This window comes from Ascidiella aspersa, chromosome 2 (genome assembly GCF_963924565.1).
Source record: "Ascidiella aspersa chromosome 2, kaAscAspe10.2, whole genome shotgun sequence".
Classification (NCBI taxonomy): domain Eukaryota; kingdom Metazoa; phylum Chordata; class Ascidiacea; order Phlebobranchia; family Ascidiidae; genus Ascidiella; species Ascidiella aspersa.
The window spans coordinates 2,406,437-2,421,101 of record NC_139448.1 but is presented as its reverse complement, the minus strand read 5'-3'; the positions used below and the strand labels follow the sequence as shown (position 1 = coordinate 2,421,101).

The window sequence follows — 14,665 nt, the reverse complement described above, 5'->3', positions numbered from 1 at the left end:
AAGTGATACAACGGCGTTCTTGTACTTATTTCATAAACTTTTCTTCCGTAAAAACTTTGACTTGTCATTTTTTCGTTATACTAGTCATAGTCAGTAAGTCGCAGTGTTATAAAGACATTTTGAAATGACTTAAAACAAACCCAAGCATTTTTAAAATATAACAAGCTCAGAAGTCATACGTGTGTCCATGTCAACCAATAAACTATTAAAGTACCGATTATTTCACCAATAAAACAGCACTTGTTATCTAATCGTTTTACATGCGAAAAAAGTTTCGTACTCAAGTATTAGTTAAGTCATTTGTCCAAAAGAATTAAGTCAATTAAAGTTATTTCACCAAAGTGACTTAAGTGCCCTTAAGTTAAGTCATCGGCACAATGGTAGGTCGTTAGTTTTTTCAACTTTCCTAAACTTTGAAAATGTGCATCTGATGCAAAGTATCTCATGGTAAATCAAGTTGTATTAATTTGGCAAACAATATTTAATACTTGATTGCGATAAAAAGTTGAAAACGACGACAGAACTGACTGATATTTTTATGGACCTTGCTGTGATGGATTTAATGTTGAGGATGCAGTTTTGTTTTGCGTTCGACAGTTCGTTTATTTGTGCTTATGCGCGACAAATAAAACTATATACGACTTACTTTACCTTATAGGCTTTTTAATCTAAAATTTGCGGCTAGCGATGGGAGCGAGATTTTTTTTTTTTTTTTAAGTTGATAAAAATTAGTTAATGCAACAAAATGGTTTCTTTAGAAACATGGTACTATACGTAACTAGAGTAAAACGCCGCTATAGTTGGTACGTGGCCATAAAAGGTTGAAAAGTCTGAGTAAAATAAGTGTCACAAACCACAAAACAACAACAACAACAACATGGATTTAAATTAAAATAAGAAAACAAGCTTTAAATATGGATTCAAATCGTAGCAAACCGGATAAACTTTTGGTAAGGCCCCCTGGAGGTAGTAAAATCATCAAGAAGAGGAAAATAAAGTCGCGACTTGACTCATGGAAATAATTCTTCGGGTCGAAATACTTCCCATTCAGAAAAGCAACTTATCGTGAATCAAAAAACAAAGTCCATCTCGCCTTCTTACATCGAGAAGTTTCCGATCTGCGAACTATTGCTGCCATCTAGCGGAAAGTTCATGAATAAGCGGCCGTTAGTTTATTACCACAATATTTTGCCGTAGGTTTGTTCAAATTACGCATGGAAGTTTGTATTTTAAAGAAAACACTTTTATTATTTAAATTATGTATAATATCTTCCAGGAAAATTAAGCAATTTTAGTTTACAGAACTACCCTGCCAGAATAACACACATAATCGTTAAAAGTTCTTAATTGAAAGAAATATATATACACAACGTCTAAAAGTTTATTCTGGTTTTAAGTTACATTTGCACCAACAAACAGATTCTCAAACTCAGGCGACACTTTCGAATAAAGAGCGGAGCCGAAAATAGTAAACGGAAAAGTTTTCTGCGTTTAGATTCATTTTTGTTTATAGTTTACATTTACTGCGTTTGTGCGTTGCTTAAATAACATGTAGTTGTGGGCCGCGTGTTAGTCGTACATACATATTGTCTCAGCGTGGTTCAGGCCCACTTGACAAATGGCTTTGAGAGTGTCTGCTAAACTGTATTTTTTGTCAACTTTAACTATATGTAAACGCAAAATTTTCACGCTTCGTGCGTATATTTCTGTTAAATTATATTATAAATGCCGTTATTTCAAACAAAATTTGACTCCTTTATGGGCCATATACGTCACTTACCTTTTAATTGGAGTTTTGTCAATTTAAAACTTATCAATCGTATTTTATTTATTTTTTATACGCTTATTTTGCGCACGAGTTCGTTTAAGAAAAACAAGTGTTTCTAAGTTTGTGACATCATTATAATGACTCTAACTTAAAACATATATCCTGACACTGTTTTCGTAGTGGTTTTATGTGACTGGCTTTTAATAGTTCCGAAAAAAGTATTTTGGACCAGGACGAAAAAAGTTTGCCGACCACTGGTCCAACCGGTTTTCATCATCCATGCTGTGTATGATTTTCTTTCTCACGCAGACTTAAATGTTTACACAGGAAATCCAAGCTTAAAGAAAACAAAATGAGTTTAGAAGAGTGCTGAACACAGCAGTGAAGTGTTTGAATGATTCGGTATCTTGAAACAGAAATTCACTTTTTGTGGACGTGTATTTTGTGTCACTTTGTGATGTCATTTGTAAAATTTTTACGACTCGCCTTATATAAAAGCAAAACATTGCCAATTCAGCCTTAAAACTTCTTGCGCCCTAAAAAATGTTTGCGCAGTGGAAGATTTTCTTAGAAGGAACACTGGTTCTTCTTAATGTTGAATCTTCCAACAAAAATTTGGGCGGTGGCCTAGAATCCTACCACATTATTATTAAATCAACGCACTTTAATTGGGTTAGGGTGCGATTTAGCGTTTGGGTAAGGCCTGTGGGTGGTTCAAGTATTATTACTTTATTTATTATTTAATAATAATACTTGTCCCATCCTAACCCAAATCATGTGCGTTGTGGTAGGATTCTTAGACCAGCGCCCAAATTTGTTCAATACAAAAAGCGGTAATAAAGCTAAACCTTTTTACCAATTGGGTTATAAACCAGAGAAGTTTTATTCGCGAACAGCATAAAAATTTTAACAGTAATCAAAAAACATATTTCGCCAATTCGTTATAGCGAGAAATATTTCGTAAGTAAGACGTTACCAAGGCATTCTTCACGTGCAGTCAACCGTATCATACAACCAAACCAAATTAAATTGGTTTAATGAGAAAAATAATAAACTTACTATGGAGTTGCCACTCATTTGTTTAAATCTTTGTTACATATTTACTTGTAAATTATTTACGGATTGTACATTCTTCCTTTAATAATAATTTGTTTTGATACTGTACCTTTTGCTGGCGAAAAAAGTTTTGAAAAAGTTTTACTGTATGCTGAATGGAAGTAAAATGAGGAACTTCATGTAATTGTTCTACTCCATTATTGGGGTTTATTAAAGTTATATGAGCAATGTAAGACATAACAAGATGGCTTGTGGTTAGTTGATGCAAAGTTAAACAACCTTAAGATGGCTGACCAGGTATGTTTTGGTATTAACAGTTTGTTTTTTTACTTTAACCAGTTTAAAATCTTCAATAATCCTGTACTTTTGAATCACAAACAAATGTTAAGTTAAAGCCTTTAGAACACCTTTGTTAATCCTTTCACAACTTTTCTACAAATTAAGCCTTTAATACTAAGATGCAACAGGACCCAAAACAAAAAGTGCACTTTGTGTGCAAATTGTGCAACATAAAGTGTTTTAATTCTGAGTATGTGGTGCGCGTTATGCAGCAACACGAAAATACTTTATATTTAAACAATTTTGGGCACTGGTCTAGAATCCCACTTTTTTACAGTAATAAAATGAAGTGTTCAGCCACTGGGTTACTGCATATTGTTAGTGAAAATACACCCAAGCAAATCTGACTTGAGTAAACGCGCGAAACTTCTGTATGAAACTAAATTATCTAAAAATGAGTAATAGCCTACTGCTAAAATATTAATACGGGCTTTAAAAAACTTTACTATTTATGAGAAGTATATTAACATAATAGAAACGTTAGTATGGCTCCTGCAAAACTGACGTCACATTTATTCACTCATCACTCGTGTATGACCGAAAATATGTGACCTTAAATCAGGCCTGCACATCTAAAATGGTACAAGGGCCACAACAAAACGCTTAAAAGCCACAGTTCGGCGTTTTGGTCACGTGTATAGTGACGTTAAATTAGGCAATATCGAGTAATATTGCATGTTAAATGCTACACTATCAAACTTTTTAAATATTCAGCTGCGCCCGCACACCAACCAAAAATTGCTCAGTGCTTCAAGTATTCTATGAACGCTGTAAACCTGTAAGGTTATTATAATGTCGTAACTTACAACGTTCGGTAGCCTGGTGGTTTATTTTCAGCCGCGCAAGTTCAAGTCGAAATTTTATTTTCAGCTGCAAAACATCTCCCCAGCGCAATATCCAAAGTTTCCAATCTGGTATACAGATACTGGGTTACTGCATATTGTTAGTAAAAATACCACCAATTTTCACCTTGGCCCAAATTTCTTTGAACCTCTTCAGTATTTAACTTTTTGTATATTCGTTTCAATTGTCGTATTCAGTTCGTGCTGTTAGGTCTGCTTTTATGCTGTCCTGTGTATAAGCATGTCTAATTAACTAAATTCACAGGTTTTGGGGATGCTAATTTTTGGCAGTTTCTAGGTATTGCGTCATTTTATTTGTATTTGCTTCATAATATAACTTTAAGCTTTATTTATTTACGACCTCTGTTGTAAACAGGGTTCAACCAATCCAATTATATTTGCTGCCATCTAGCAGCAACTGTATTTTACAAAATGGTTTTAAATCTTTGTCATTTGTCTCACCATGCCAAAATGCTCCGGTTCGCATAAAATAAATCTAATAGGCTTTAAATCATCCAGCTCATATTCTTTGCTGCCCCTCAATATGTTTTGTAAATTTAACTATTGTTAATAATTTTCACTTGAGAAGGTATGGCATATCTCAACAAGATCTCGTAGGTGCACGGCCGAAATATAGTGGGTTGTCAACACATGTTCAATAAACTTTTCCAAAGTGTCACAAAAAAATTAGGAATCACTGGTTTCATTTATCCATTGCACATACTTTAATAAAAACATATTTATTAAATGCAATTTTTTTTTAAAAAAGGGTATTCAGCCATAGTAACCCCAAAGCGTGATATTCCTAAATAAGACCGACCCTTCTAAAGAACCATGGATGGTAGGCAAACTCAACCTTAATGGGGCTTAGTCTCTTTTAAGTATTTGATTGGTATCATTAATGATTATGAAACTAACATGGCAATATTTGCATTTACAGAACCTGTCATTCTCTTCAAAACTTCCAGTATTTGACCCAAGTGAGTTTTTAACCAGCAAAGATGAAACTCACTACATTGGCTGCGGAGGTTTTGCTCATGTTCGAATTTGTGAGCATCCAAAGCTCGGAAAAGTTGCGGCAAAGTGTTTTGCAATCACAGGAACAAAAGACGTTATAAACAAACGCCTCAATGAGTAAGACCATTGTTTATTGTCAACCTTTAATGCTTTTGTCGTATTTTTTAATAAAACCGCACACCCTATATAATTTTTCTACCAAAATGCAAACATTTATTTCTTTGTCAAACCATGTTTAATTTTTTTGCTCAGCGTTAAAAGAGAAAGCAGATGTGTTAGTTCGAATGACTCATCATCATATTGTAAAAATATATGGCATCACAAACTGGAATTTTAACATAGTTGCCATTATCCTGGAGTATATTGATTGTGGAAATCTTGATGGTTTACTGCAATCAAGTGAGGAGATAAGTTGGGATCAACGACGCCTATTTGCCTCGCAAATTAATTCGGCTCTTAGATACCTTCACAACCATCCAGATGGTAGAAGTTTTTACCATGGAGATATCAAGCCAGATAATGTGCTTCTTGACAAGCGCTTAAATGTGAAATTGGCGGACTTCGGTTCTGTAAATGTGGTCACAGCTAGTGGGTGGCAATCCACCACTTTAGATTTCGCAGCAACAACACAACATACCTTGTGCTATTCAGACCCTGAAGTGATAAAAGGTGGAAACATTGGACCTCCTGCTGATATATACAGGTGGGCAGGTTATTAAGTGTGTGTAAGTCACAGTAGGAGGAGACTTTAGTATATTACATATAAACAACAGTCCGAGCGTGGACACTCTTGGTGGCACTGTCATTTAAAACAGGCTGTTTCGGGTACTTTTAATCTGACAAATCATTATTGCGTACTGTAAAATATTTACAAGGCTGCAAAATAGTGGAATACAAATTATACAGTGTATGTGTATCCTACACTGAATAGTGAACAATACATATTTTTGTAAAGAATCAACATGTAAGATTTTTATTTTAACGAACCTCTCTATATTCCCGGTTAAAACATAATTGCATATTCCTACATGGTGTGTGCCTGTTAAGAGATCTATTTCTTCTGATTAAATTATAAATTTGTTTAAAAAATAACCATATTAGGAAATATTGTAACCCCATTCCTATTGTGATTGGCAGTTTGGGCATGATCTTGTATGAATTGACGACCAGAACAAAAGTGTATTCGGGAACCCCGCCGCCAATCATTGGTGTTCAAATTTTGGGCGGCATCAAACCAGATCTTGCCAAAGTAGAAGAGGTTGAAGCCTGTTTGACAAACGACAAAGATCGAAACATGGTATCTGTTATGATTGAACTGATGGAGAAATGCTGGGATGGAAACCCAACAAAAAGACCAACTGCCATAGAAGGTATTTTGCAATCTGTATACTAACAGTCGGTAATTAAAAAATGCTTCCTGTATTAAAAATTTTAGTTGGAAAATATTTGGAAAGCGTAAATGAAAATGATTCTCGAGTGGAGAGAGAAAAAAAAGCAATTTCGATGAAGTTAAGACGACATTACAAAACAACTGAACAACTGACAAGCCTATCAAGTTTTGTTACATCATTTAGGGAAGCCCCAGATTCACCCAAAGTAACAATGGAAGAAACATGTAAGTTTTGAGCTATTTATCTATTTCAGTGTCGAGCAAATTGTTTAATGTAAGAGCCATTGCAAGAAAATGCAAACAACAGTGGGCCGCAAAGTCACCAGAGTCAATACTGGTAGCAGTATTTGTTGCCAATTGTGTAATAATTAAGCAAACACGTAATCCCGGTGCCAAATGGCGTACACTGTAAAAACATCCATGTTTAAAAGTAAAAACAGCTAAGTGATGGCATGAATTTAGTTTTACCGTTACGAAAAAGCTGCGTCCAGCGTCAGACAAACCCGTAAGCCGTTTGAAATAAACTGCTTATTGTTCAAACTGAGATAACAAACGCAAACATTATTATTACATCACAACTAGCTAAATGGTTGCACACATTTGCAGTTCGTAACTGCTGTATTCAACATCGAAATGTATAAAATAGCGGGCAAAGTTTGTGTTGGTAAACGTTCGTTTTTTCGACCAGGTTTAGGGTATTTTTACAGAATTTAACTTATAAAATTAGGTTTAATGCCGTGTACCAAGATACTTAACTTAAATATCATATCACTGCAGGGCTCCCGGGTAGTAAGACTATAGGTAAAACTACCCAAGTCCGACGTGAGCAGTGCCAACCGAACTCGGGTTGTTTTTTAACCGATCCGTAGTCCTGGTTGCAAGTGCAAAACCAAACAAATAAAAATGTTGGCACGCGAGTTGTATTTTGAGATTATTTATTGACTGGCACACTGCATACGAAAGGTTGCAGACCCCTGGTGTAGCTTATTGTACAACAGCAAAGGCCTTTCAAATTCAAGTCTTTGTTTTGTGAGATTAAATTACATTTTATACTCAGTTGTGTCTAAAATGCAAAAATATATGTTTCCAAAAAAGCAATATTGTGCACTACCAAACTGTATCCAACGTAAAAAAACGCAAAATTTTGCGAAATTTATCTCAATTTTGCGTGGTTAGGCCTACACATAAAATAAATCATAATGATGATTTTTTTTAATGTGTTTGCCTCGTGGATAGAACATGTCTATGAAAAATGAATGTGGCAATTCACAAGTAACGTCAGAGGGCTAATAAATATGTAAATATGTTTGAAATTCGCATAACAGTTTTACTTATGTCTAAACGTTGCACTACCTAGGGCTACACGTTCGGTAAATATAAATTTCATATCATGTTTGATGTGTGTTTTTTTTATTTTGCTGTGATGGAAAAAGTACATTGTAAAACAGAAAATGCGATGATTGTCCCTTGACTATTGACCACTGATTGTGACTGAAAGTGTTTAACTAAATGCTTTCTCGACTGGCGTGGTATTAAAGTATGCTGAAGCCGCCTGTTCAGTCGATTGTTTAAACAGATTGGGATGCAAACAAAGTGCGGCGTTGTGTTGTTTCTGTGATGGTACGACAAAACACTCGACTATAGCACACAACACTTGGCTAAGCGTGTAATACAACTTTTAAGTGACGAAAACCCGAGACATTTATCGGTCCTGAATTATGAACAAACGTAACCGCGTGTTATTGCTGATGAATTTAAAAAAAAAGGCAAATTAATTTAAAAAAGGCAATTTAATATCTATGTTACAAAAAAGTAATGTTACGGATAGCGCAATATTCTGGTTAGAGTGCTAAATAGTGCGTAAAGTGGTTAAACATTTTAATTTCCCTAATCGTTGCACTAGGTGGAGCTACACGTTCGGTAAAAGAAATTTCATATTACGTGTTTTTTTGGTATGAGCTTATAATATAAAAACATCAATAGCACTGGCAGCTGGTCGTCCCTATGCTTTTAGCCGCTGATTGTGTGTAAAATGACAAATATTTAGCCACAATACCAGTAAAACCTCATATGGAAACGGCCTGTGTGAAAGCAGCAATTAATCGATTGGCATCATTTAAGGGAAATATGTAATCCCGGTGCCAAATCGTTCTCGGGTGGCCGTCAAGTTGTTCCCTGTTAATCACCATTGCATATTATGTTGACCAATAACGTGTCAGTGTGCTTACATCTCGCTTTATAACTGATGATTTAAAAATTAGTTGTGGCAATTTCACATGTAACCGAAAGGTAATGTTCCGTGTTGTGTCTAAAATAAGTCGTCGAAATACGCATTTAAAATAAAACCTTTCAAAGAAACACTGTTAATATTTGGCGAAGGCGATGGTCAGCCCTAACAAATACATATTTCCGGCGCCACATATTTCTCGGGATGGTTTAGTCAATAGGCGCTAACATAATCGACTACAACGCAGCTCTGTGATAAACTTTAGCACTTCAGTTTTAAACATAATTATTGTTAAATTGTGTCACTAATTGTTGTGTTTCATGTTAAGCTTCGTCTAAGAGTGATGACGTCAAACATCAAAGCACTTCAAAAGGAAATGTTGGGAGATCAAAACCACAGAGTCAAGGTAATTTGCTTCCATGCATGTTTCTTACACCCAATTTGCTGTCAGCGTTATTTAATAATTAGGGTTTGTGAGCATATTACCAACATGAGTTTGTTGTATCGGTATATGTCCAATGATAGGGTAGTACGGTGCCGATCAGATGTTAAAAGAATTTCAGCATTTCATCCATTGTTATTTAACTTCAACACAGGAAAAGGTGATTTTAAAAATATATTTTTGTCAGTGTGAATAAAAATTCGCCATGTTTTCAATGTTTAAGTAAACCGTGATATATAAAAAAAACTCCTAGGTTAGTTGGAGAAGTGAAATGTGGCAGCTTCTAACAAATTTGGGATTGTTTAACTGTTTTAACCACAACAAGCTAAGTTGTTGATTTTTTGCAACTATTTTAACCAAAATAGGTAATAAAAGATAAAAATTGTCATTTATAATTGGTACTTTTATCGTTGAAAACTGGTCGCTCATAACGCTTGAGTGCCGGGTTTTATGATTCGCTTACCCTACTTTCCGTCTGACGTTAATGAATAATGATGTCATAAATAGGGTAAAATAATCAAAAACACCCAATTGCAGCCAACAAAGTGAACCTTAGACGCAAAGCGAACAGGTGCGTCGTCAACACTCCTGCCAGGCGCTAGCTGCGTAACTGATTGATGTGTGTTAACTTCAAAAAAACTAAAAACAAAAAAGCCAAAAACTAAAACAAGACCCTGAAATATATGTGATTGATTTTGGTAGAATCATGCTTCGACTATCAGCAGCGCAAAAAATGTACGGGACTGCGCTAAATTACAATCACACCTTTCGCCACCTGCAATACTAAGCAAAGAATGCTTTTTCCGTGTGTTATTATGCCACGATTAGCGCAACATCTGCGCCGACCTTTGTGCCAAGTCAGCTAAAATACAAGCTGCGCTTGAGAGAAAATAAGTTGTGCCAAATGCGCACTAAACACTTGGTCTTAGAATATGCTTATAGAGAATAATTTTGCGTAAACTATCATTACATAAAAATAGCCGCGACTTTAAAACGCGCACGACAGTCAAAGTTATACCAGGTTTTAAGTTAAGAAAATCTTCAGTTAAAAAACTCAACGTTGTTACTCAACATCGGATATGAGCGCAGACAGCGAACAGCGAAAAAAATAGCTGCGCCTAACTTGATGATTTTAAAGACTTTAGGGTTGTAAATTTTCGAATGCACACTTGCTAATCAGCCAACCTAAACGAATAAGTAAAGAGAAAAAATATCCTGCGTTTACAGTCGACCCTTGTGGTTCGCTTTAGCTTAAGACGTGCGACCGAATGACATTAAAAACATTGCCGCTTCGTACAAAAAAGGGAGGTCCGATAAATTTGTAGTTGCGCAAGTGTGTATTATAAGCATTTTACGCAACAATTGGGCTTTCGGGTTTAAGAAAATTTGTTGCAGATCAACAAATTGAGTCCAGTATCAATCATCACTTGCCCGAAGCGAAATAAGAGCGCGGTTTATGAACAAATTAATTTTTTTTTAACTTTCATCACGCCATTTTAAGTAAAATTTCAAATTTGTTCAAATTCACTAATATCAGGGATCTCAACCAATCAGATCGCTCCAAACCAAGTTTCCAACCCGATGTTGTTTTCAGATCCAAAGCACTTTCTCCAGATCGGAGGTTACGAGTCAAAACGAGACTGCACGAAGTGTGACGTCACCAATAATGACATCACAATAATGCCGGTAACTTCTTTGTATGTTGTATGCTGAAACGACAACCTCTATAGAAGTGGTCTTCAACCTTTTCAACAAGCGACCCCAATTTGAATAAAATGAAATCAAAATTTACATTGTGACCCCATTTTGTGTCAGATACAGATACAAATAATCCAATTATCGCTGATACAAAGTAACTCAAGCAAATATGCGTAAATTATACACAATTCCAGAGAACTGTGGCTGCACATGTGCACAAAAAATGATTTCAGTTGGTTTGAAATTGCATTCAGTGCGATAAATGTTTTTGCCACTAGTTTTTTGCAAACGCGGCTCCACTTTGCATAAGCATAGCCATATGTCATGTTTACTTCCAAGCGATTCAATGTTACATTTTTAATATTATGCTAATTACGCTAAATCCAGCCCCACAAAGCCATTTAGGTAAACACGGAATAATTGCTTCAATAATATAATTAAAATTAGATAGAGTGGGGTACGTGGTGGATTGCATCAAATTGTATAAGCAGCTCTTAAGAGACTAAAATAGTGTGTGACGTAATCGTAAAGAAAACGAAATACATTGATCAAACAGTAGGAATATAATGAGTTTGGCGACCCCACAAAATTTCTAGGCGACCCACCGGTTGGAGACCACTGCTCTATAGTGAGTGGCACAAGGTGAGTTACTTAAGGTTATTTGTCTCGTTATAAAGGTGAAACCACTGTAATGATCGATTGTAAACACACTCAAAAGTCATAACAGGCGAATACATAAAGTTTTAACACTATAACCAAACATAAAAAGAAATTGATTATTATTTTTTAACGTGAAACCAAATCGCTGGGTTCCACTTTTAAAGTTCATAGAAAGTTGGTTTATATGTTAAAGGTCAAGCTTTCACAAATAGCTCGGTTGTCGAGATACAAGCATTATTGTAAATGTTGAAACGATTTCGAGCAGAAACTGAACATGGGGAGGTATGCATCAACTTCGGTGAAGGTTGGGGATTGCGTTTTCACATGCGGGGGATCGGTTGGTCTCACAACAATCGCAAGTTGTGAAGTGCTCAACGTTATCACTGGAGATAGTTGGGAGTTCGTGGCTCCAATGCCCGAAGGTCGATGGGGCGCCGCATCTGTTGTTATCAACGGTGAGACATCGTTTGAACTAACTAAAGTTTTGTAAATTTATGGGTTTAATGTAAACATATGGAGATTATGTGAATTCACCACAGCATAAGTGTGGCAATGTTTAAACTATGTACGTCCGATAAAATACAACAACATATCGCCACCCCTTTACTTGAGGGTAAACACATCAGTATAATAACGTCACAATTACAAACAAATTGCGCCAATTTAAGTCACTGATCTGATTAATGTCGAACTTAAAGTTAACTGAATGAGTTTTGTTGTGACCAAAACCACTACTTGCTTCTCAGGTTCAATTCTCGTCTCTGGTGGGTATGCTGGGGGCAAGCGTCAATCCACGTGCTTGCTGTATGACGTCACACGAAACTCGTGGTCCAAGTCACGTGACATGAATACTGCGAGGTCAAGTCATGCAATGGCGGCTTTGGATGGTGAGATGACTGTTGCGTCATAATGTAACTTGATCTAAGCGAGTAGGTTGAAATCATTAGAGGCAGGCTTAAGTCGGTTCTTAAGGAAATGTCTGCAGTTCAAATATAAATGTTAATCTTAGGTCGCATTTTTGCTTGGGTGAGATTTTATCGTTAAGTGTTGCTCTTGTCTGCAGGTGATTATTTTGGTTACTTTTTACATTATAATCCCAGGTTTATAGCTTGGAATGCAGACCACTTTAAACAACATTTAAACGAACTTTTGAAGTCCTGGCAAAAAACAACCGCCAAGTTTTGTGGCACTGAAATCCGCTGCTGGCAACTCGTATGTTTAATACCATGGGCCTGGGGCAGCTGGTGTTTTGTGAATAATTAACAAAGAAGCTGTTTGCTAAAAGTAAATATTTTACATTAAAGCGAGTTACATGGCAATTGTATTCGCCGTTATCCGAAACATCGTGTTTTATCTGGAAAGGAACAAAGCAAAAAAGATGCGAACAATATATGCGTTTTCAAACATTAATCTTGACAGCTGGTTAACTTGCGTATTACAAACATTAAAAAATATTGCAAGGTATGTGGAGAAAAACATAAATGCTTTTATTACGACGTGTAATGTTTAGCAAAAGGTTTCCATCCTCAGTTTTCTAATTGATTATTGATTAGTAGGACGATTATTTTTTGACCTAAAAATTAAGAAATTTTTTCCCTGAAAAATTAAAGTTTTGACAAATTTTGACCTAAAAATAATTTATTTTGACCTGTTAGAAATACATTAATTTAAATGACCTAGGCGTCGTGATTCACACGTTTTTTATTCCGTATATTGCTCTAATGAAGATATAATACTGTTAAAATGACTTATAATCTAAATCAAAACTTTTTTTTTTTTTAAATAATAATGAACGATAATTTAAAAAAAATAATGAACGATAAATTAAAAAAACGACCAGTTTCAAAAAGCTGACTATATTTTTTTAATTTTGTAAACGATTTATGTGCAATTTTTTTCGATTTAGACCAAAGTAACCAGAGTCTGATTACTGTTAAACTTTACCACCTTAAAGTCGGCAGTGGACTTATATCAGTTTAAACGGGATTCATACACATCGAAGGTTATTGTTCGCAGTTTATTTAACTGCAAATAAACTACCAACATAAGACGTCCATTTGTGGTCGTGTCACAATCGCTGCAACAACGTGACGTCATTATTTGTCTTTGAACTATTTACATCTCTTGTTATGTCATAAAGCACAAATTGCTTGTTTCACTTCCAGATGTAGCTTATTCCATTGGAGGGTTTAACAACTCATGCCTCAGTTCATGTGAAAAATACCAGGACGATCGCTGGTTGGAAGTTCCATCAATGAACTACGCAAGGAATGCATTAGCAGCTGTTGCATTCGATGGAAGCATTTACGCAATCGGGGGTAAGCAATGTGTTTGCAGCGGGAAAACGCAATAAGACGTACAAAGCAACAATACCTAAAGCAAAAAAATACTATAGTATTCAGACCAACGTCATTATAAATCCAAATACGCAGTAATATCCACGACAGAATAAGATATTAACCTGCCGGAATACTTCTAAATTCATCGGAATAAAGCCTAAAAGGCCAAAATAACGCCATGGTCCGGCATCGGCTGTTTTGGTGTCGATGTTTATGTGGCCTAGTTTGAACGACGTCGTGAGGGCGCCTCCATTTTGACACCTGATTGTAGGGGGGTTCGGTTTGTGGTTAGAAAATCGGCTAGGTTGGTATTTTTAGGGGAGATAGTACTGCACCTAGGGGTGAAGGTTGGGGCTAGTTAAAATGTTTTATTGGCATGTTTCTGGCCAATTAGGTCTTATTTTACCAAAGTGCAAGTATTTTTTTCAGGTTTTTAGATTTTTTTGCTCCAGGCACTCCGAACAAAATGACTTGGGCACTTTGGTTGTGAGCTTGGCGTTATATTTGTTACAGTTATAACTTTATCCAGTACGTTTCTTGCTTGTTTAGGTTTTCCTAACAAACGAACAGTGGAACGTTACGACCCAAGAACGAGCAAGTGGAGCGAGGTTGCATCAATGAACATTGATCGTTATTGTCACGGAGCTTGCGTTTTGCAAGGAAAGATTTACGCCGTGGCTGGGTGAGAACTTGTTGTAAGATTGAACGTTTTTAGTTCAATTGCACTAAATGAGATTGAGACTATTACGTTTAACGAACCAGATAATCGTTTTAAGTAAATTTTTAAGGAAAGAAAATTAGTGATTTTGAATCGACGTGTAACATTACTCTCGGCGTGAAAATTAAAAAAAATTAATCATTTCTAAATTGCAGTTTTGTTATTTTTA

General features: G+C 35.7%; 2 protein-coding genes across 2 annotated transcripts; both read left to right on the top strand.

The window, feature by feature from the left end:
• The first annotated feature begins 2,923 nt into the window (after positions 1–2,923).
• On the top strand, positions 2,924–10,794 carry LOC146163118 (uncharacterized). The gene is made up of 7 exons (XM_083382893.1): positions 2,924–3,121; positions 4,946–5,138; positions 5,275–5,725; positions 6,160–6,392; positions 6,458–6,637; positions 8,968–9,045; positions 10,676–10,794. The coding sequence occupies exons 1-7, from the start codon at positions 3,110–3,112 to the stop codon at positions 10,792–10,794; spliced, it is 1,266 nt and encodes a 421-aa protein (XP_083239019.1). The 5' UTR covers positions 2,924–3,109.
• A 919-nt stretch (positions 10,795–11,713) lies between these two features.
• LOC146163117 (kelch-like protein 36) lies at positions 11,714–14,464 on the top strand. Its single transcript, XM_083382890.1, has 4 exons — positions 11,714–11,894; positions 12,186–12,326; positions 13,605–13,757; positions 14,328–14,464. Exons 1-4 carry the CDS (start codon positions 11,714–11,716, stop codon positions 14,462–14,464), a joined length of 612 nt encoding a protein of 203 aa, XP_083239016.1.
• Positions 14,465–14,665: the final 201 nt, after the last annotated feature.